Genomic DNA, 23,397 nt, shown 5'->3' on the forward strand with positions numbered 1-23,397 from the left:
ATTTGGGGCAGTTTCGGTTGTATTTTTACTCCATTTTAGCCATGATGGAGCCACACTAAAGAAGGAGGCCTCAGTCTTCTTTGTTCTTGACTCACTTCACACTAAGAACTGTCAAACAGACGTCCTGGCCTCTGAGTGATGACAGCTGCAGAACTTTTGTTCATGGGGAGCAACATATAAGCAGGAATAAGTGGCACCCCTGCTGATGTGTCCTCTGTCTATAAAGTGTCTACAGGATTCTTTTTGTTGGCTTAATCCCCTGATCATCCTCATTCCTGTGTGCATTTGTGGTTTTGGGCTTGTTTATCGTCTTGCACGTTAAATGAAGATCATATAGATGTTTATGGTCTCTTTCCATCCCAGCTGTGTCATGGGAAAGACTTGGACTGGAACACAGGCTGTTCATTCATGCTGTACGTGCTCATGGTGTCTTTATTTGTTTTCATCTGACTCCCTCGCTGCCACAGATATTTTGATTTGTTCATTCCACAAAAACCTTTGGGACTGATCTGGTCTTTCTTTTAAGCATGCAGTGCGTGGGTCGTCTTCCCGCTCCATCGGATGCTCTGTAAGAAGATTCCTGTGTCCAAGAAACAAAGCGTGTTGTGTTGAAAACCACTACAAACTGGAACGGTTTTGTACGCCGGCATGTACCCTAAAGCCTAAACCTGAGTCACAGAGTCAGTATAATTGTAAATGACGTGCTCACTGTACAAGGAACTGGCATCCAGTCTGTGGGGCAAAACTCACACTGGGGACACACTCCAGAATAAACCGGAATATTCAACAGAAGAATGAACTTACTATATTGTAATATAAATGTGATAGCAGTATGCAAGGTCATAGATGCATATGAGAAAAAACATGTTTCTTTAGACATTGGAAGGGCAAATATGAGCTTGTGTGTGATATGAACAGCAGTTTTCTCTAATTTGAGTGTGTATATATTCTTTAACTGTAGATATTGTAGGGTGTGGGAAAATTTCTTTTATTGGTAATGTTGAAAATGTTTCCCTTGAATGACTGACAGACCCGCCCACTTTTCTCCCAAACCAAGTCCGACATGGGAAGAATAGATAATAAGCAGGCTGTGGCTGGTGGCGCGCAAAACAAGCAACAAACTGCCACTTTGTCCGTGGAAGCATGTTCGGAACATGCGTACATGCATGCGGGGCTGGCATATTTGTGGCCTATTTGAATGGCCTCGCTGCACTTGCACTGCTCTGCAGCTGGAAATGGCATCTGGTCCTCATCTGGACTGTTTGAAGCGAGCTGATGGAACGCTGAAAGCCGACAGCAGCAGTCTCCTCGCGGTAATGTTGTGTGACTGCATGACACTAAGATCTGAGATAAAAATCTCTTTTTCAAGAGCGACCTTTAGGTTGATAGATGATGGAAGTTTAAGCACCAGAAACGTGAATTCCCACCTGCTCTGCCTGTTTTTCCCAGATCAGAGCCGCCGTGATGGAGGAGCCGTGCGCGTCCCGCAGCAGCCCCCAGCGCGGCGGAGGTCAGGCCGAGGTGCACGGACGCCCAGGTGTCATCAGGTGTGGGTGGCTCAGGAAGCAGGGGGGGTTCGTCAAAACGTGGCACAGCCGCTGGTTCGTTCTGCGAGGGGATCAGCTGCATTATTACAAGGCTGAGGAGGAAACCAAGCCACTGGTAAGACACAAATCCCATCAACCCCAATGTAACCACTTATGAGGACAATGTTGGAATGTTCAGCACTTCAAATCCAACCTGTTGAACATAAAGGTCTGATCTCAGTTCCCTTGATACAGTCCAAACGTTTGAACCACAGTTCATGTGGCTGCGACGTGTGGAGGGTGCTGCGCGTCCGATATGGATGCCTGTCGCAGCAGCTTCCCTCCCAACCCTCCGTGACCCTCCAATCCAGATAAAGTGATTAATGGCGTCTTGTCACGTCGCCCGCACAGACAATCACTTCAGTGCTTCAACTCGCTGCAGCTCAAAGCGCTGCACCTCTCAAACCTTCAACACCTGGAATCTTCCCTCACGGTCATGTGACTGCTTTTGTTTTTGCTGAAACTGACACAGAAAAAAAGAAAGAAAAGGCGACGGATGTTGGTTGTCGTTGGGGGACGACTGTGACGACTTCAATCAAAGGGAGAAGCGTAATCAAAGGGGAGCAATTCATTAATGTGGCTCAAACAGAGATTAATATCTGCAAACAAAGTGAGAGCAGCTGTGTCAGATGTTCTGAATCTGCACTACTTCATACGCTAATGAGACAACATTTCATTTTTGGAGCGCATCAACACAGCATGACAAAATCATAAAGGTCTTCTTTCCTGGGGACCAGATGTTTACTGCCACAAGGCGGGCCATTCCCATCAGCAAAACGCACTAGTCTACCCAAACAATGTCCTACACACTCAGGGGAAACGTGAAGCGAGACCTTCATTTTCCTCCTCTGGCTGCACTCCTCCGTCTGGCTGATTCCCCAGGAATCTGGGCTCAGCCCGACTGCAGCCACATCAGCAGCAGAAGTCTCTGAAGGTTAAAGCTGCAGACCTGAAGGTGGGCTGGATACAGGCAAGAGACAGATTTCACAGCTAATTTGAAGTGTAGCTCTGGTCCTTGGTCTTATATTAGCATACAGTGAGGACCCTCTGGGGGCCATGAGAATGAATTCATGATATCCAGGGAACCACAAGAAACATTTTGTTCCTCATTGGAATATTTCTCTCATCTATGTTTATCTGCCCAGTGTTACTCATTAAAGTCCCTACAACTCCTGTGTTCACCCCCGTCACACACACACACACACACACTTTTTAAACACAACCAAGATCAATTTCTGTAAAAACTCTTCACACAGGGAAATTTCAGGAAAAAACTAGGTCAGGCACAAAGCAGCGCCTTCAAAGTCCTTAAATCTCTGTGACCTCCAGAGCACAAATGAAAACACAACACCGCACATTAACCGGCAGAAATCAAGACGGCAGAGAGAAGTTACACCGATGGCGGCGAGACAAATTAATCACAACCTTAGGTGTGTGCAGGAGTAAGACCAACACAACCAGAGTCTCATTATGGAAGGGGCCATATTCAGATTAGGAATTCCCTCTGTTGGGCCTTGAACTCGCCATTTGTTACCTGCTACGTGTCTGCCGCCTCCATGGAAACGCAGCGCTCGGCAAACCTCCACCTGATTAGACACAGTCACATATTTCAACACAAAGGCTGCAGAATTACTAGTATTGGAATTTCATATCAACGCTTAATTCCTTCAGACCGATTTTTACCCAAGAAAATTACCGCTGCCGGTGATAAATCCGTCGGACAGACAAAAACTGATGTGGAGGCGTAATAAACTATTTGGACTTTTACTAGCTTTTGTGCGGCTTCACTGCTCACTAGTTTTGGATGTTTTGGGGGGGGGGGGTTATAGATGTTGCTTTTCTGAAGTTTCATGATGTAATTTAGTGGACCGTCTCATACAGCAAAACTTCCCAAAAGAATGTTCGGAATGTACAGAATGGGAAATCAGATGGAGGTGAAAGGTCACATGCGTATGGCTCGGCACGTGGGGGCTTAGCATCAACATGCCAACTGCTTGTCCTTACTCGTTCACGGAGATGTCACGCACACAAAAGCACGTTCATCACACTCGCACACACACACAAACACACACACACACACACAAACACTCACACAGATTTCAAATAAAACAAAGGCAGCATTCATTCGCGTAGTGAAATGATTCCAAGGGTGCAATTGAAGCTATTTAACATTAGAATCTGCATTTCATGGAGGAGATTTCATTAGAGATGAATGGATTCATGACAAAATGTGAATGAATACATTTCTTAAATTATGGGATCATGCATAAAACGTGAAAGAGATTGACATTTAATCAGGACATTGTGAACCCAGACGTCAGTTTGTTAAAATTCCAACCACCCTGGACTCACATTTAGCCTTTTTATGAGCCGGAGAGAGTTGAGTTTGATGAGGATTAATAATGCAACAGCACAACGATACAATGAAAGTCATTTGTTTCCTTAGCTGCAGCCATAGAAAGCTCGACCTTGACCATCGAAAACTATCCTGCCGCATTTCTTCAATTATTCATGTTGGGACCACAGACTCCAGTGAGAGTGGCGGACGTATTAATATTCCCTGCGAGGAGGCATTGTTAGATGTGTACTGTTAAGACTCCAGAGTGTCAAATCACATCCAGACACAATCCAAATCAAAGGCCCGGACTAGAACATGGACATAATCCCAACATGTGAATAAACACAGACAACCTTTTTCTACACATCCGAACATATGGTGGAGCGCCAAGCTGCACATAGAAGACAGGCTAATTTATGCACAGCAAGCTCAATAAAAAAGATCTGCAGTATTTAATCACTTCCTTTCATGTGGGATGAGTAAACTAGAACTCCGGCCATGAGTCAGGGAGCTGCCTGTTCTGTTTTTGTCCCACTTTCACCGTCTCGAGGCGCTAGCGTGCAGCTTTTCAGGTATGTGCAGGTGGAGGGTAGTTGTTCAGTCATAAGCATGCAGCGGGTGACGGGAGCCGGAGCACCACATCCAAATTCCTCGCACGCGACAGGGGTTTCACTTCCCTGAGCATCATATACTATTAGTCCAGTTAGAAAGTTCATATTTGGTCCAAATGGGGACCGAATGTAAACAATTTAGCAGCTACAGAGAGACGCTTCCCCAGAGATGCCGGAAGAATATTGGATTTTATTGATCCATCACATGACCCACCATGGCTCCAAATTAGGAAAATGAGAGAAAGACAAAGCGATCCCTGTTTTAGCTCTTTGTGGTTTCCATCCAGCCTGTGGCTTCGGCTTTAATGCAGTGTTTTCACTCACACGTGTGCACCTGAGGGTGGGTCTTATATTGTGTGTGTGTCAGTCTCCACCTGTCAGGCAAAACTGCATCAGCAGTATCACTTCATGGCTGATAATCGGCTCCACTGTGTTCTCTGAGACGCCCCGGAGGGAGGCGAGCCGGGCGGGGAGTCAGATGTCACCCACACACAAAAGAACTCCATGCTGGAGGACCGTTTCTCTCAAAACAGTCGTATCACAAATGGGTTTAAAGTTGTCCAGTAGGGCATCAACGCAACCGCTTTAGTTTATTCTAATCTTTAAGCCTCCGTCTGAAATGTTCTGCATGCAAAATCTGGCCAGAACAGATTTTCCTGGACTGACAGCAGAACCAGTTTTTATTAAAGCTATAAATATCTGCAGTGCGATGTGATAAGAATAATTTCATTCTGCGGTCTGCTCGCAGGTCTCGACTCCCAGGTTGAACGCCAGGGTAACAATGACGTGAAATTCCTCTACCTTCACAATAAGGTTGCTTGTCATTTAACTCTCTTCTTCAAATACTTTACAAAAAGTTTCCCCTGAATGCTGCATTTCAAATCAAAGCACCGGGTTTCCTCCACTTCTTCATTACATTAATGTCATCACGCTGGTTCATCTCTACAGATATCTCAGATATCTCCTCTCTCAACATCTCGATCTGGACGACCTCTCTCCTCGACAGCCTGGTATCCCGACAGACTCCAACCAGTCTTGCCATGCTCACCTGTCCACACTCATTGGTGGACTGTGGGACACTTCTCTGTTTACTACCCCAGACGCGCTGCAGTTAAGGCTCCCACTGAGGTTTCACTGTGCTGCAGACATTAGTGAACGCCCCCATGTTTCAAACCAACAACCCAAACAGCATTCACAGGTGCGGGAAGGACAAATGAACCGATAGGGTTCGCGGCGGCTCCACGGCGGCTGCAGCTGCGCTCCAGATAGAGAGACGGGTCCTACTGACCCATTTGATTGGGGAAAGGTTTATAGGTGTGCGGCGGGTGGTTATTCATATACTCTGTAAGACAAAGTGGTGTGGCCTGCTGCCAGGTGTGCTCTACTTTTAAAGGAACAGAATGTAAAAGTGTTTATGTGCCCACTGAGCACTTATTTACTAAAATTAGAACATGAAAATTGATTAAAATGAGTTATTTTTTCATCTTTAGGAGCAGCCTGTTGCTCCTGCAGCAGACAAAAGCTGGTTTGTAAGGGAATCAAATATTATCTCACTGGCAAAATTGGCTCATGCATTTTTTGCTTATAGCAAAGGGGGCTTGATGATTGTTCTATGCCCGTTTTCAAAGCTCACCACCTGCTTTGAATATCTGTGCTCGCAGTGTGTGCTATCAGTCCAACAGGAGGGTAAAAATTAATGAGGAAGTCTTCCATTTTCCACTCTGTTGCGTTTCATGTTATAGTAATATTAGGCAGTTATTGCTGCCGCAGACCGGAGCAGCTACCCGTTTTATAACCATGAAATAATGATGACGTTTATTGGATTTATGAACTCAGTGGAGCGGTGAGGACAGAAATCCTGTTTGGTCTTTGTCGATTACCCCGATTACAGGTCATATGAAATAAGACTCACTGACTTGAGACTCAAGGGAATTTCACAAAGAACCAAAAAAGCATCGCATGTGCACTCCAGCTGAGTTTGACTTCCTGTCAGACACAAGACCTTTTAAAGAGGTCAGCGAAGCTTGAAAAGCAGTAATGATTGGATAAAAGGCTTGCTGATCCACCGGCCAAGGTTTAATGAGCATGTTTCCCCAAAACTTTCTGGTCAAATAACTGCAAACATAAGTAAGTTGCAAATCATTTGGCTCAAATTGTATTTTATCTGCTCTTTTACCATCACTCTTTTAGAAGACCTTTGATCTTGAGGCAGGGAGAATAACACCTTTGGGTATTCAGCACTGACCCTTTGTCGTGGCCCATTTGACACATCCAGATGAAAAACATCTGGATGAGATGCGCCAAGCTCGAGGGCTGACGATGCAAACACATCTGCACGAAGAACAACTGAGAAACTGCGTATGAAACTATAAAACGACAAAAAGTTTGGGTCATTGTGAAAACATTTATGCGACCTGCCAATTATTAAGCCCGCTCCCTGCTGGCCACTCGGGGAATTGCGGCTTTCGCCCACCTTCGCTACTAGCTCCCATCCTGCAGAGCTGGGAACGGGCCTGCATTGCAGACATTTGCCCTATATCTGTCATTACACTCTAAATAAAGGAATCAGAGGAACATTTGTTTCATGAGCTAAACAGACTCAAATGGGTTTAATTGTTTCGGCATGTGTGCATCGGTTGGATTAACTTGAGTAGGTGCCATTAGCAGCAAAGCGCTGTGGCAATTAAAGTTAATTTCATTTGGATCTGATGGGTGTAAGCGACTCCAGAGACAGTTCTCGATGGATTCCTCTGACTTTTCTGCTCCACATTTGCAGCTTTTGTTGTGGGAGCAAAAGAAAGTGACACTATGTAAAACTCAGAAAAGGCCCCAGAATAGGCTGGTTTATTTTGTCTTTTTGGGCTGGGCTGTCGCTACCGCACTCTTTGCTGGGTAAATATTCCCCCGTCTGGTTAGGTTTGTCTGCAGCAAACAAAAGCTCACCAAGGAGGATGTTAACATGGAAAGTTCGACTGTGGCTCAGACATGGAGGAGAAGAATCGCTGCTGTTCTTCTGATTGAATCCATCTTGAGGGGAAAAAGCTATCATATATCAATATCAATAACAAGACCAAACAAAAGATCTCAAGGGTTCCTTTAATCCCAATAGAAAGAGTGGATCCTGCCGCTGACAGCCACAGCAAACGAGCTCTTTCATTCCTCCGCTAATCCGTCTTTAGAAGTGCGCTTCATCTGGGGGGCCTCAGGTAGGGCTCCAAACTTCCTGGTTGTGGCTCTTTTGGCTCGTTAAAGCACCCTCTCGCTCAGCGGGAAGGAAGCGGGCGGCCCTCAGATCCTGTCGATGCGTGTGGGTCGTTAATACCACGGGTTTCACGGCTGCACATCTTGCCTGCATTAGTATTAACCCAGACACAGAGCAGCATGATGACAGTGAGCCAGTTTCTGCACATGTTGTAATCCTCCTTTATAGTCAAGTGTAATTAGGAGAAAATATGGAGGAGCTCCTCACAGGTTTAATAAAAGCTAGTAGTTTACTAAATGGATTTGGTAGAGGCAGCCGCAGATATCAAAGCTGCTGCACGGTGGGCTTGGAATAAGATGATGCTCCTGCTATTTAAAGCAGGGAATCTGTGGACTGGCGTCACCCGGATGAGGTGTCATTGTGGAGACTGAGTGTGACAGCCAGTCAAGAACCTGGACATGGACACGTCTGTGTTTAAAACCCCCGAGTGATAATGTAAGATTTGGTAACCAAAAAAAACTTTTTCAGCTCTTGAATGCATCATTAAAGGTTGTGTTTCAGTGTTTTGTGTTCATTTAATATAGTAGCTAAAGTAAGCAGCAGATTTTCTGAGCGGTCTTGTTCTTCGTCTCCCACAGGGAACCATTTTCTTACCAGGGAACAGAGTTTCAGAGCACTCTTCCACTGGAGAAGATGGAGGGAAATTTCTCTTTGAGGTCATTCCAGGTAGGGAATCATTTTTTAGTTTTGCTGGAGAGTGAAAGTGAAACTCTTGGATTACCCAATGGGATTATCTATGACAGAATCCCAAATAGAAGCTGGCGAGTCGGACTCAAGTCATAAAAGTTGAATTTAGTCATCCAGAACAAGTCAGCGCTCTCTTCCAAACACTTTCTTAATACTATTTTAAAATCACACAAGACTGGTGGATTTGATTGGAGCAATGCCAGCAGTTCATGGAATATAAAACTTACTGGGGACACTGGGGAAATACAGGCAGCTGGTTAAAGGCACCAGTGGTGCTTCCCCAGCTGACACAGTTAACCTTAGAAAACAGGAAGTGTGCAGCAGCTACTTGTTGTCTGTTTATGCTCTGGTGTGCCTCTGAGACAGTTTCTCTCACTGGAAATAAACTAAAAAAAAACAGCTGACCCCCATCAGATAGAGGTCATAGTTTGTGGAAACCGCCGGCATCGCGCCGAGGAATTTTAGGAGGGAGACGGCCAGAACCGAAATGAGAAGCCCAGGTGTGAAGACATTCAAGCCTGAACGGTTGTGGTTTGGTCGCCTTCGCCGTGTTCATCCACGCCTGATGAGGATTAATAGTTCCCAGTGGGACTATTTCCATCACCTTTAGTTGCTCCTTTTCATACCAGCGATCCCCCAAACGCGTGAAATTAAACAGCATCATCCTGTCAAGTGCTGATGAACAGTTCTCATGGCTGGAAGTGCTTCAGAAACAGGGCAGCGGTTTGGATGCACGTTTGTGGGCCTGAGCAGCGCACAGTAACGATATTAAGAACAGAGATTTCTCTTTTTAGCACACAGAAATGTGAACTGACACATACGGAGCTAAAAAAAGGTCCATGTGATCACATGTCAAGTTTACATTTTCGTTTCTGTTTTTCCCTTTTTTTGCATTTAAATCTCACCCAAGTGTCACAAATGCAAACGCCCTCATTAATAGAGAAGCTAAGCTGATGAGGGGCAGTAAGAGTTGTCATTTAGACGTATTTGTAAGAAAAAGACCACGTCTCACTGACCTTTCCAGATTTTCACTTCCCTCATGTTACAGCGAACCTCTCACTGTTGCGCAATCGCTTTATTTACTGTGCAGCCGTATAACATAACAATTTGTGGCGGCCCTGCAGAGGGTGGAGCGCTGAGTCTGTTTTAGCTTCTGGGAGAACATTCAAGAGAAGCCAGGTTGTCCTTGCTGTCACAACAGGTCATGACCTTTATGGACGCTTGCCGTCAATGGCAGATATTGGTTGGAATTTTTTTTCCCAATGCGCTGTTTGGAGGTCGTGGTTGGACGTCCCGGCAACCGGTTTCAACTTGACAGCTTGCCACATGACTCTGATACTGCCAAAATGTGGGCGACTGCGCTCCCTGCAGAGATGATCTGGGTGATTATTGCACTCCGAGTGATGACAGTCCTCCTGGAGACAAGAAAACATGCTGCATTTCAGAAGGACAGCTTTCCTCAAGATGCAATCCTTAATAATAAGGAATATAACAATAATAATAATGAATAATTGAGAGTCTAAAAGTGTGGCGGGGCAGTTTTGAAAGAAACCATGGAAACCGGGGCAAGGCCTCGCCGTGAGAGTGCAAATAAAGGGCTCTAAGAGGATCGCACAGGGAAATAAGGAAAATCCAACACATATATTCCACTGGGCTAAATGGGGCTCTGCTGTTTGAACACACGAGCGGTCTCTGACAGTCAGGCGGAAAGTGGGGGGGGGGGGGGGGGGGTGCCTGCACAGAGATGCCTGTTGTCTTGGGGTGGTGGTGAGGCTCGCATCCAGACAGATGACTGCAACAGCTTTTATGAGCAGCATCTGTTTCAAGAGGGATTAACACAGCGCAGTGTGTTCTTAGCTCTGCGTGAGCTCTGTTCTGTCATGTCGGGCTCACCTCTCTGTCCTTCCATCCACATCTGGATGGTGGTTATATGTCCAGAGCAGGACAAAAGTGGGCCGAGGAAAAAGTACCAGTATGACAGGGTTCGACATGATATTTTGGCTTCAGGATCAGTTGACCACCTGCTGGAAATACACAGGTACTGACACAAAGGGGCTGTTGTTTTTCCCATCTAAACTAAGCCATGCTTTCCCCCAACACGTTAAAACATGCGCATGTGCGCACGCAGGCCATAGGAATGACAGCAGAGGTGCGTCAACACAACTGTGGATTAAAAGGCCCCTTTGGGGTTGATACATACAGTGTTTTTAAGGCCGTCGCTAAATTTTGCTGCAGCTATAACTAAACACAAACACTGCTACGTTAAAGGGCTGACAAAAAACAAATCTTCTGTGCCCCCCCCCCCCCCCCCCCCCATTCCCTGGCAGTCGTGACAATAAAAGTGGATTCCATATATCTGGAATATAAATCAGAACAGCTGGCCGCTCCGGATTAGTGTGTATTTATATGATGCTGCCGAATGAAATGTCAGGTATGATGCAAGCACAAGGGATCTTATTTGAAAGGCTTAAAATGCAACAAATGTGCAAAGGTTGCTTTTGGAAAAGTTCAATTTAATGCAAAGAGCTGGAGAAACTTCACTTGTTTTTGATCTTTCAAAGCCGCCTGGATACCTGCAGGTAAATGTCACTCCCTGTGGTCCAACTGTGACTAATCATCTCTTTCTTTTAAACAAGAAACTACTCAGGAAATACCTCCTGGTGTGTTATTTCTTTATGGAGCAACGATGTGCTCCTCTTTCCCAGAGCTCTAATAAACACAAGGCCCAGACTCCAGCAGAAGTCCAGCGTGTCACTCTCTCCCTCTTCCCCTCCGGCGGTGTCATTCACTCCCCGTTTCTCTCTCAGTGCTCTTCGATAGGCTTGCTGGAGCAACTGGTCAAGTCACAGCAAGACTTTGCACCAGAATTATGAGAATATTTTTCTTGTTCCTTTACCAGAAGGTGACATTCATCCACCTCCATCCATACAGAGCAAAGCCTGAAGCACTAATACACAGCAGTTGCAATATTATTAAAAATAAAATAATGTAATTTATGTTACTACATGAAAAGTGGAATGAATATATATATATATTTCTTTCTCTTAAAGGGAAGGGAAGTTGTTCACACTAAATAAAGGTGATAGTGCCACCATGTGGGCTTTAAAAGAATTACAATTCAGCCGACCCTTGTGCAAAGTTTCAGACAAAAGTTACGTGAAAACTGTGTTGGTTTAGTTAACTCTGATTTGGTTTAATCTGATTTTTAATCTGATTATCTTTATTTTGATATTAGTTTAAATGATATCAAATAGGTCGAGAAGCTTTCGCCATTAATGAAAATTCAAACTGTGTTAACTCTCCGATCCTGAGCTTTTACTTTTGTGAACAAGCCGTAATGGCTGAACCACAGCTAAGACAGGGAAGACAGGCCAGAATGCATGAAAGCACAAAGGGCTTCACTGTTCATTAGATTACAAGCACCTAAGGTCGATGATGGATGGATCGGCAGCAGGAGCTTGATGGGAGGACCATAAAAACGAATCTATACAATTATTCCATTTGTTCTTTAAGAAATATGCCCATATATTACCCTCCATATGACAGAGTAATTGAAGGAGGTGATGTGTTCTGTCATGTGGTCTATAAGTTAACATGCTCTCTATGTGGCATTTACTGACTCTTGCATGGTTTTAACTTAATGTGCTTCATTTAATCAGCTCCTGCCTTTAAATGCATGCACGTTTACACTTATGGAGCAACAGTTGCTCCTCCAGGCAAACAAAACAGGAAGATGCCAAAAGGTTGAGTGGCAAGCATCTTGCAAAAACATCTCTTTTTCTGCTTCTTTTTTCTTTCCTCTCTTAAAAATTCACTGTCTGATGTGACATTTTGAAAAGAGCAGAAAGCACTGCAGGTATTCCCAGCACACTGTTCAATTCTAGAAGGCTTTTATCACGCATTAAACCAAAGGATGTCCTTTCAATGTCAAATAAAGACGGACTCAGTTCAGCCAAAGACATCTGATTACCACATCTATACAACTGGAGCGCTGACGTCTTTACAGTGTCTAAAGCTTCAACTAAAACAGAATTACAACGGAGCAACATTGCTGGCAACACGGTTGACCGAGCGTGGCAACTAAATCAAATGATCTACAGAGGAAAACAGAGGTGGTTACTAAGGAAAACACGATCGTTCTTCTTATGAAAGCAGCTAGAGTAAATGCTGGATGAAGCCAGAGATCTGGGCTCCATTGTTTAGTGTCCAATAATTTGATTCTAATTTGTTTAAAATTGCAGGAGAATTGTCTCTCCTCACAACCGAGGACGTTATTTGCAGTCCAGAACAGTTCAAGAGGCTTGGTTGGGAGCAGATAATGGACATATTGGCAAGCAATTTTAGCTGGGAGAAAAAACGCCAGAGCGCCAAAAGATTGTTGATTGGGATGTCTTTGCTGAGAGAAGTACATTAACTGGAAAATAGCAGGAACTTGGACACTGGAGGGAGAGAGAGCCCAGTGGACGCGTCCTTCATATGAGGAATTGGAAGGAACATTTTGGAGGCTGAAAACAATTCCTGGCGTGGATTTCTGTGAAGGTTCAAACGAACGCATCACCGTGAAGGCAGCGCACGAATGGAACAGCTCTGGATAATGTTGCTCTGAAAGGAAAAGAAAGTTGAAGGATTCAAAGGATTCTTCCTAGAATTTCTTGAGGAGTTTCTGCGCCGCTTTCTGAAGACTTGGAAAGAATCGTCTGGCTGAGTGTCAGGTGGATTCAAGTAACAACGCACACTTTTCTCAATATGTGTTTTGATGGATCAGGAAATCTCGCTGAGGAGGTTCCCTCGTGTGTTGGCGCTCCCGGAACAAAAATACTGGAGCTTTTAACACTCACAGATTGTAATAATGACCCTGTGTGTTTAACTCTGACAAAGATCCCCTTTTGAGTTGGATCTTTACGGACTTATTAAGGCAGAAAAGTCTGGAGATTGTTCAGTTGATTGTTTGAAATCTTTTGTTTGTGGGAACTATCGAGCTTTTAGGGCTCCTGGGTTTGGCTTCTGTTGTTAATAGGTCTAATTCTTCATTTTGCTGCCCAAATTCCCCTGTATAGTTTAATGTTCACTTTAGGAGGCTGAACTTCATCAACTGAGTGACTTTCGAAGCCCATTCTCACAGAACCATGACTGATCATCCTCTAAATGAGACAAGGCAGCCGCAGTGAGCACCACGGACGGGGCCAGCCCAGTCATGAAAAGATGATAAATTAGCTCTTTTGAACCGTTTTATGGGTGATGTATGGCACATTAAACACAACCCTGTCATTCTGCGTGCCTGAATGAGCTCTTCTTCCACTACGTGTTGCTTCAAGAACATTTAAGTGTCAAAAACCAGGAGACTGAGGAATCCACCACATCCAGACAATAATCTTCTGTTGCTGATGATTAAATATCCACTCTTGTGATTAAAAGCATTCCAGACCTTCTCCTTTTCTCTCGGGTGTCTGGGCATTATTATTCTTATCTGAGATGCTGGAGGAGATGCAGTGAACCCTGCAGACAGGCTAAAGAGGGGAACGGATGGGAAGCTCTTACGTAACAGGAGATCGGTATGACATGTCGAGCAACAATCTGCGCAGCCTTAGCAGTGACCTGCCGTGCACGACCCCGGCTCCTACGTGTATCTGGTTGTCTGGGTCTCAGTGAGGCCGGATCGCGTCCTCCTGTTTGTCTTATGGGGACACTTGTCTATTCATGCCGCTGATATGTAAACTGGGTTCTGTGAGCATAAATATTTGGACGTCTCCCCTGTTTTCCCTCCCGATTAGCTCTAACAGGTAGTGCCACTAAACTGAGTCCTCCTCGGGATCCAGCGGGTCACGTTTCAACTTTTAACAGTAGCTGAGCAGGACCGAAAATGGTACGAAACCCTGTTGATCCCGAGCTTCTTGGCCACCGGTAGCAGTGGCCTTGCCGACCCTGTACGGCTGTATTTATAGAGCTCTGCGGATGAGTCATTTGGCCGGTCGCCCACTCTTCGTTCACCAGATTTACAGGTCCCCTACACTGAGGAGGGGGGGGGGGGTCCTTGATTTACGACTCACACCCTCCCCCTCCACCACCAACCAGCTTCCACCCCTCTGGCTTCTGCAGATACACCATCTTGCCTGCAGCCCGGCGACTGGCTTCCATCCAGCCTCTCTCTCCTGCACGTCCCGCGTGTGGAAGTTGCTTCTGCTAGTCCTTTTCCAGGCACACGTGTAGCGGAGAAGCCTCCTCAGAGACAGGCGGCCACGATCTTCGTGATGCGCCGATGGCCGCTGTGATATCTGAAGTTTTTTTTAGGAGTTTCATGAGGCGGAGGAAAGTGAGCGGCATCGGGCAGGAAGGACAGTTGTGAGAGCGGCGCTTTAGCAGAAGCAGATGGAGATAAATCTGTCTGTGGCACTGAATGAGAACAGATGAAGAAGAGGGACTGGGGGGCCAGCAGTTACAGCGTGGCTCACACTCCTTTGAGCTCTGGCTGAGAAGTGGACACGTCTTCCGCTGGACCACATGGATCTCAACTCTAACCCAGGTCTGTTCCTTTGCATAACAACAGTGAACACTAGCATGTTTGCATCTGCTTTGGAGCCCTTCAATAGAAAGGGGGAACATTATGAGACTATCTTTAGTCTAAAAAGTGAATGTGTTAAAGTCAAAAGTCAAAACCCAAAATGTGTCCGGAGCTGCAAATTCTCATGTCTTCTCGCTGACAATCTGTCCTCCGCATATGCCGTCCATCCGTCATGTCAGCGGATGCCTGCTGTTGCAGTTCTGAGCTCACACTCGCCACAGCTGTGAGGCAGGAAAGCACTTGATGCATGCATGCATTCTGGATTTCCTGGCAGTTGTGGTTATTAAATTAGGACTTTAAATTAGGGTTAACACACCAAATTGTCTTTTTCTTTATGTTAAAGTTTTTTTGGCTCATAACCATTTCAGGATGATTACAGTATTTATTCTGGACTTTGAGGTGCAATATTATTGGCTCCATATGAAGCGTTCCCTAATATTAAAGCTGAATATGTGACAATCTCCCCCTGGCGGTGAGCTGCAGTATAGTCACGCTTCCCTGCTCCAGTTTCACAGTCCAGGTACAAATGACATCACCATCTTAAATAGCACACCTTTGGAGACAAATAATTTGCAAAAAGTACTATCTCCCAACTCTATATTGATGACAACAACATCAATACTTAGCAATTTTTGTTAGGGTTAGGGGTTAGGGATGACACGTTATATTCTTGGTGCAATATTATAATCAACATAAAACTTGAAAGAACACAAGATATCAGGTCAAAATGAATTTCAGAAATTATTTCTGCCACTAACTAGCACATATCAATAGTAATTACCAGTGAATGCCTGGAATGGTGTGAATAGGAACCACCCCCCACCCCACCCGGTGTAACTTGAACATGCGACATGAGCTTTTGAACCACAGACCTGTTTAAAATTCCACCCAGGTAAGGTTGCTTGGATATGGAGCTTTATATTTTAAAAAGGAAAATCAAGCTAGGCAAAAGAAAAAGCACCATTCTTATAGCTGGGTCAAGTTTCTTTTCGCTTGACTGCTTGAGGCTGATAACAGAACACACTCCTGCATTCATGACTCCCAGCCTGCCTGCAAACCAAAGCTGACGCCGCAAAGCTGTTCTCACAGAAAAGTCTGAAGGAACAGATGGGGAAAAAATAGACCAGGAGACAGAAGACTGGACAGCAGCGCTGTGCATCACTCAGAACTCATCCCCTAATATTAAATCTAACATGTCCATGGATCATTATTGGGGGATGTTCCTACTCCTTATACCCAAAGCTGCACCAGCACTGTCAGAAGCTATTTATTTATATTATATATTTATTTATTTATATCTATTTGCAACAGGACTGGATCTCGCGGCTAAGTAGTTAGCAGTCATTCTGCCTCTTGCAGAGCAATATGTCCAATCGGTTGTTGCCCTTGTTTACAAATTCCAGAGATTTGGCTGATTCCCTCTTAATTGCTGTTGGAAGGAAAAGCAGCGGACAAACATCCCAGCACTCGGGGGAAGGGAGTGAACCTTTGCAGAGAAAGAAAGAAGGTGTGGACAAAGTGGCTGCTGCCCTGCTCACTAATACCTTCTAATATCACCTTTCAGCACTCCGGAGGGCTGCGGGCCAGAGGCACACCTGCACTCCCCACAGCCATGTTTGGGTGGGGGGGACCTTTTTGAACCTTCCAGACAGGGTAACCTCTGGTTTATGGTGGGACCAGGTCACCTATTCTGACTCTCCCCACCAGAACCAGTAGAACAAGTAGAAATGCGACATTAGATTTAGGCAATTTTGCTTTTAGATCAAAAGTAGAGATAAACCTGTGATTCATCACCATGCGTGAGCTTTTCTTTCATAGCTGAACTTGATGACTGATTAGGTGGAAATTAGAACACGAAGCCCAGTTTTAGCTCCACGCGTCACTCCTCCTAAGTGTTTAATTAATACAAATATACCCTAACAGAAGACACACAATAAATACATATGAAATTGGAGACTGCTGCTCGAACGCTGACCTATGCTGAAGGGTGAAATCCTCCCCCTCATTCTGTCAGCGCAGTGTGACTATGCTTTTTGAATTCTTTACTTAAACTTAGCAGCAATAACGGCAATAACTCAGTTATACCAGATGTAAATGGAATGCAGTCACGGTGTGAAATATGAACCAGAAGGGGCTGAATGTGTATCCCTGAGGGACCCCCCTCCATCCAAAATACCTGACGAGTTTGTAAAGTTAATTCTCTGAATGCTGTAGTCTTTCTACTTATTTCCATTGCATTTCAGACAACTTCCTGTTTGACAGCCAATCAGCTTTGGCAAGCAGGTTTTCATTTAGCCGATCTCAGCAGTTCTGTCTGAGCTGCCCATCCACACCCATGCTGGGGTTTTTTTTCTTCTTTTTTCAAAGCTGGCTAACGCGCAGACAGCTGCAACACGGGGGGGGAGCGTTGGTCAGTGAAAAAGATTGGCGGGGATCTCAGCCACGGGACAAAGAAATGCTGACGTGGGTGTGTGTTTGTGGGCGTGTAGCCAGTATTGCTCGGCCAGTTAAAACATATTTTCCAGAGTAACATGTCCAGCGCATTAACAGGAGAGTTGGACTCTTGGCTCGACTTGCAACTTTCAGACTTTATCCTATGTAACAATCCCACCTCACTTATATTAACGATTAGAATTATCCATATTGTAACAAAAACCTTATCCTTAATCTAAAGTTGCAAATAGAACTACTGATGGCAAGAAAACATGGTACGATGACATTTATTTAACAAAAAAAACATTAAGATAACTAAAATTATTAAATCCACTAATAGATTCTCGATATGTGATGAGCTGCAAAGATGAGCTGTTGAGGCTCACATGTATGCAGATATGAGCCTCGACAGCTCAGCTTTATTGCCTCCATCATTTCACGAGTTGATCCGTGTGTCTGATCCATATTTACTTTAAGGTGAAACTGATTCCGTTTACTTGATGGTATATTTACAGCAGCCCTGGCAGGACATGCGGAGATGCCTCAGCCCTTAATTTAGTTGGCGTGAACTCAGAACGGAGACTCTTGGCTTTTTGACAGTCCTAACCTCCACCGAGGGTCCGACTCATCGCTCCCCAGGATGTCCTCGTGACTGCTCATTAAAATTCTGCAAATACTGCCCAACAGCTGGCTTTAACTAATGAAGTTCACTCCTTGTTAAAACAGAGGAGTGAATCTGCAGGGCCCCGATCTTTTTTTTTTTTAATGGGTTGAGGGCGTGCTTTGTTGTGGAGACAGAACCAAAGTAGAAAGTATCATGTTCGCCTTTCACTGCCCAATACAAGAGGTTCTCAATGCAATTATTTTTTTTTTGGAGCCATGATTGCCTCCGTTCCCATGTGTGCTTGTAGATGAACAGTGGAGCTAAACAACCCTTGTCCCCTTTGACCTTCGCGGTCTATTCACCTTGTTACTCATTTAATATCAGATGGTAATGGATAGCTATAGCCCGTCTATGGTGCCTGTGTTCTTCGGGCTGACAGTGTCATCGGGGACTCAGGTGGAGGTTGATGTTGTCGTCTCCGCGTTGAGCCGACTGACAGGCCAGGACCACCATGACACCATGTAGAGAATCGGCCATCAGTGCCGCGCTGTGGGTCAGGAGAAAGGAGAAACCTCCTGCAGATAACTGGGAGACCCACCTCAGTACAAACACCTGTATAGCTGACAGACACACTTCCATGGGATGGAGACAGATGTTCTGTGTTCATTTTCAGTCATGTAAAAAAAAAGAAAAAAGGTCAAAACCTTGCCCTCGTGCTTTTTCTGCTTGCCCATTGACTCGTTGGATCTACTTGCTTTACATCTGGATGTAAAACAAACTATTGGATTGTTGACATCACAGTTAAACAGCAGTAAAGTGAAGGCTGAAAAGTCAATATTACCTCATTTCACCCTCTGCAGTTTGGTGCTGAAAGAATAGATCACTGCAGTGCCGATGGGATGTCAAGTGTTTGCTTTTGGGGGTCATGCCCCTCATCAAACCTGTGGCCCTTTTAAACCAAAGCTTTTCGCAGAGATCTGCCCATTGTTCCCATTACAGCGCTCTCAAGCGGTATGTGTGGATCTCCCCAACCCCCCTCCTCAGACCTCACCTCCCTCCCCTCCTTCCCTTTCTCTTTCACACCCCCTCAGCTGTGCTCAGCGGCTCACTCTGAGCTCGGCCAAAAAAGCCGGCGCAGCAGCTCCCCAGTCAGGAACTCCCGTCCCCAAAGCTGATCCAGACGACCGGGACCCTGTGACCCATTTGGGGAGCTTCTATTTTGAAGCGGTGAAGGGAGATGGAGATGGTTCCTCCTGCGATTTACAGTTTACCACAGTTTGGACTTTCTGATTTATTATCTACCCATCCAGGTAACAATGCTCCGTGCACGCATGTTGACTCTAATTCAGCATTAACTTCTGACTTGAAGGAAACTGATGTATCTCTCCAGACTTTCCTCGGGATCTTTGTTGTGTGACAACTTTTTGGAGCATCCAGAGGCAAAAATCACTTTTGAATTAAATCATTACTCATAAATCAGATGTGAAAACTAAACGGAACATCCTCCTTTTAATCATTATCATCACTTTGAGCAAACATTTTGCAGGGTTGTCTGCCTTATCACTCCGTGAATAACTTCCTGTTCTGCTGGAGGTAGTTATGATGCAAAGACTTCTGGGAAGACTATCATTAGACACTATTCCAAATCTCAACTTGCCACTGCTTGCATGCCAACATGAAGCCTCTTGCCGATAAGCGAGCCCTGACGCTGATGTATTCATTAAATTTTCCCCTGTACACGAAGGCACCGGGGAGATTACGCCGCACGTCTTTGTCACTGATAGAGCTAAACAATGCAGTTACAGTGTCTGCATTGTTCGCCGCAGCAGCTGCTTCCTTCACCTGGCGAGACTGAGACAGTTTCCACAACAAGAAGTCTACCACAAAATCCCAGCAACTTTAGGACATGCTAGATCATTTTCACACTTCGGCTTACTCACTCTTTCAGACAACACCAACAACTAGAAGGCACTGGGGGCAGGGCTTAAGTGTCTACTTTTTAATGTACCCTGATGGATTGGGTGGCAGTTTTCTTTCCTATATAGCTTAAGAGTTCCTGTTAAAACCATCTAACCTGTTGCAGCACATACCACAAACACAGACACATAGCAGTTTTTAGGTCTTTGTTTTTTTATGGTGCAGTTCCAAAGTGAAACATATGGGATCCACAGGTATTTGTGAGCATTTGCAGGACATTGAGAGCCTTTGTTGTCTCCCACCTGTTTTTAGCCATTAGCGTCTACAGCTGGGCTTGTCTGCTTATTAAAGCTGGTGCTCAGCTTTAGTAATTATGAGACTCACCGCCGGCTACCAGCCTAACGATTTAATGTCAACTGTGAACTTCCTGATAAAATGAAAGGACAATAAAGGAACAACTCTGTGTTCCTAAGTGGTGAAGTTCCATCTTTTATCAAGTCTGTCTCTTTATCATAGAGTCTGTCCTCTGAAGCACAAGTGTGGATGCCTCTAAGAGAAGACATGCGTTCGCTGATGATTTTTATTAACGTATCCACTGTGCTGGAGTCTGCTGGATTGAGAATAGCAACAGCTGTCATGGTTGTCAGTGTAGGTACAGATGCAATATAAGTGAAACTCCCCTGAGTGTCTTGTTGAGATTTGAAGTTTTCTAAAGAGGTAGTGTCACTCATATTACAATCAGTCAAGGAATGTTAAGATTAGGAGGCCACATGGTGTCGCATATGGTATAATCTTTAAATACTTTGTAGATGAGACAAAACTAATAGAACATGAGTTTTATGATGAAGCTGTTGGGACCCTGTTGGCCACACATCCAAGTGGAGTGCACCTCATTCCTGTGTGGAGCAGCACTTTTTACAGCACTTGTGTGTCATTCACACACCAATGACTCAGTGCAGCTGCTGGAGTTGAGTCTGTTATTCATCACAACACCTTTACTCTGGAACACATGGCAACACCAGCTGAAGCCTTTCTGCCAGGCACCAGGCTCGTTTCTGCCGTCATGTCCTGTATTGTTTAATGTATTCTTTTTTAAGATTTCATTCATGAGTTAAGTAGGTCATACAACCATCTTTATAACCCACGTGAGCCTTTTCCAGCCCTTGAGGAAGCTGAGCATCAACAGGAAAAGGCAGGAGGCTGTAATAGCCCTGGTATGCTGTTACATTCTTGTTTAACATAAAACTATTGTTTCCAAAAGGAAATGCTGTCTTTCCACTCACCTGGTTTAAAGCCCTGGGTTAAAATTTAGATCAGGAATCAGGAAATCATAAACACTTTGCATGACATTCAGCGCTGATGTCAGGACGGAGAGGGCTCACCAGTGGGAATAATTCACTGTGGAATCCTTTGAATTAACTTCAATATATTATTTTTTTTTTCCCAAGACTATAATTGATTGGTTTTGTCTGCCTACATGTGGTCACGTGAGAATATTTTTACAATAAGTCATACAACACAACAAACTGACATTGTTTGCAGCAAAAGATGGCTGTAAAAGTATTTTAAGTGCAGTGTTGAATAGAATATCAACTCAATTTTCTCTTGAGTCTGTCTTTTTATATTTGTGTAAAGGGTCATAGTGACACCTAGTGGCCTGGATTTATTTCTACCTGTACTTTTAAATAATATGCCCATATAATTTAGTCTGCTAGTATTACAGATTTTAACTTCCATCAATTTCATCAGGATGTGATGAAGCTGACCTTTATAAATAATAAATCGACTTGTGTGATGCACCATTTGTTTTTTTCTTTCTGTAATGTAGCAAACACTTCCCTATCAGGTAATCTGACTCCGTGTTTGCTTTTTAAATTTCAGTAAATCTGCAGTGTAGCACTGTAAATAGTTCTGCTCCTATCGTAAACTCTAGAACAAGTGCGCCCAGTCTACCCAGTGTCAATGTAGTCTGTTGTGTTTCTAACAGGAGGTGACAGAGAGCGGATGAGCACCAACCATGAGACCTACCTCCTCATGGCCAGCACCCAGAATGACATGGAGGATTGGGTCAAGACGATCCGCAGGGTCATCTGGGCTCCATTTGGTGGAGGTCAGTACCCACAAACCTTCTTTTTAACAACGTTAAACTTGTCAAACTTTAATGTGACAGCTTGCTTTCCATTTAGACTGCAACATTATCCTCCTCGGTCTACTCAGACATGTGCTTTACCCTACTGAAACAATAGAAACAATACATTTTTCTCAGTTTTTGGTGACATCACTGAATTATCAGTGGCAGTTTTAAAATAGTCACTCTGTATTTTATGTATAATAGTGATAAGCAATGAGATAATGTCATGAGTTGTCTCCTGACTTTGATGAGCCTCATTCTGGGTCGATCTGGCTCGTTATTGACTTAACTGGCAGACACCGGACTGTGTTGAGCATGAATGGAAGAGTTTGAATGAGGATCGGCAGTTCAGACAGCCCTCTGTTACTCAGTGAATGGACGAGGCTGCGCCGGCCTCTCTGTTTTCAGAGCAGGAGGTTTGACATCTATTGCAGTTGACTGCTCTTCAAAAGGACGAGCCACTCGTCAAAGATGCCAGAGGAAGGTGGCTCGGTTTTGGAGCGGAGCCGGTTTTTCCCTGGATCTCCCCGGCACAATCACGGCTTTCAAGTTTTGCAGAAGCAGCAGAGGCCAACTGGCTCCTGATTGGTTCGGCCACTGGCCTCAAAGTGAGATGAAAAATTCTGTTTAGAGAATGACAAACACGCAGAGATTAAGAGAGAGAGAGAGAGAGACTCGTGTGTGACCCTCGGAGGTCCTGATGGGTTTACTGTGTTGCACTAAAGATTCTGTCACCAAACATCGGTGAGTTGGAAAAGCAATTTTAGGAGCTAACTCAGACCTTTGCGAGATGTGCAGCTGTGGCTTCTCCATCTGGATCTTTGGAGATTTGTTTCATGGTAATTGTTTCTCAACATTTTCATTTAAACTTTGAACTTATAGCGGTTAGATTTGTTTTAGGTAGAAATTTCACAAAGTCTAGCGGAAATCTTGAGCTTCAACGCTGAAATTGAAAGTGTTTTATAGTCAAAACTCATCAGATTTATGAGGGTTAAGAGCATTTTCTCTTTCTGTTGCCTATCAAATCATATCTAGAGTGTGTATGATTCACTGATCATGAACCAGTTAATGTCACGAAAGATTTGTCGTTTTTAGTCAAGAGCTTGCAAAGAAAGAGTTTCTTTCTGTAGAGTTTAAAATATGGAAGGACACTCTGGATGCTGTTACCATGACAGCAGTGCGAAATGGACACACTCACTGTGTGGCAAAGAAACACATCATCATTATTATGTGTAAGGCTATTTTACCTTGAATTTATAAATAAAAATC

At 44.5% G+C, this 23,397-nt stretch overlaps 1 protein-coding gene across 4 annotated transcripts in view; it reads left to right on the forward strand.

The window, feature by feature from the left end:
* arhgap24 (Rho GTPase activating protein 24) overlaps window positions 1-23,397 on the forward strand; it is a 31,817-nt gene that overhangs the window by 3,558 nt on the left and 4,862 nt on the right. The window contains exons 2-4 of one of the 4 annotated variants that reach the window (XM_011604588.2): window positions 1,450-1,662; window positions 8,376-8,463; window positions 21,985-22,107. In XM_011604588.2, coding sequence (XP_011602890.1) covers window positions 1,465-1,662; window positions 8,376-8,463; window positions 21,985-22,107 — 409 coding nt within the window. In that variant the 5' untranslated portion in view covers window positions 1,450-1,464. Of the gene's footprint in view, window positions 1-1,449; window positions 1,663-8,375; window positions 8,464-12,725; window positions 15,005-15,046; window positions 19,391-21,984; window positions 22,108-23,397 lie in introns of those variants that run through there. The other 3 variants (XM_011604590.2, XM_029837289.1, XM_011604589.2) reach the window with 3 other exon arrangements.

Source organism: Takifugu rubripes, chromosome 6 (genome assembly GCF_901000725.2).
Source record: "Takifugu rubripes chromosome 6, fTakRub1.2, whole genome shotgun sequence".
Taxonomy (NCBI): domain Eukaryota; kingdom Metazoa; phylum Chordata; class Actinopteri; order Tetraodontiformes; family Tetraodontidae; genus Takifugu; species Takifugu rubripes.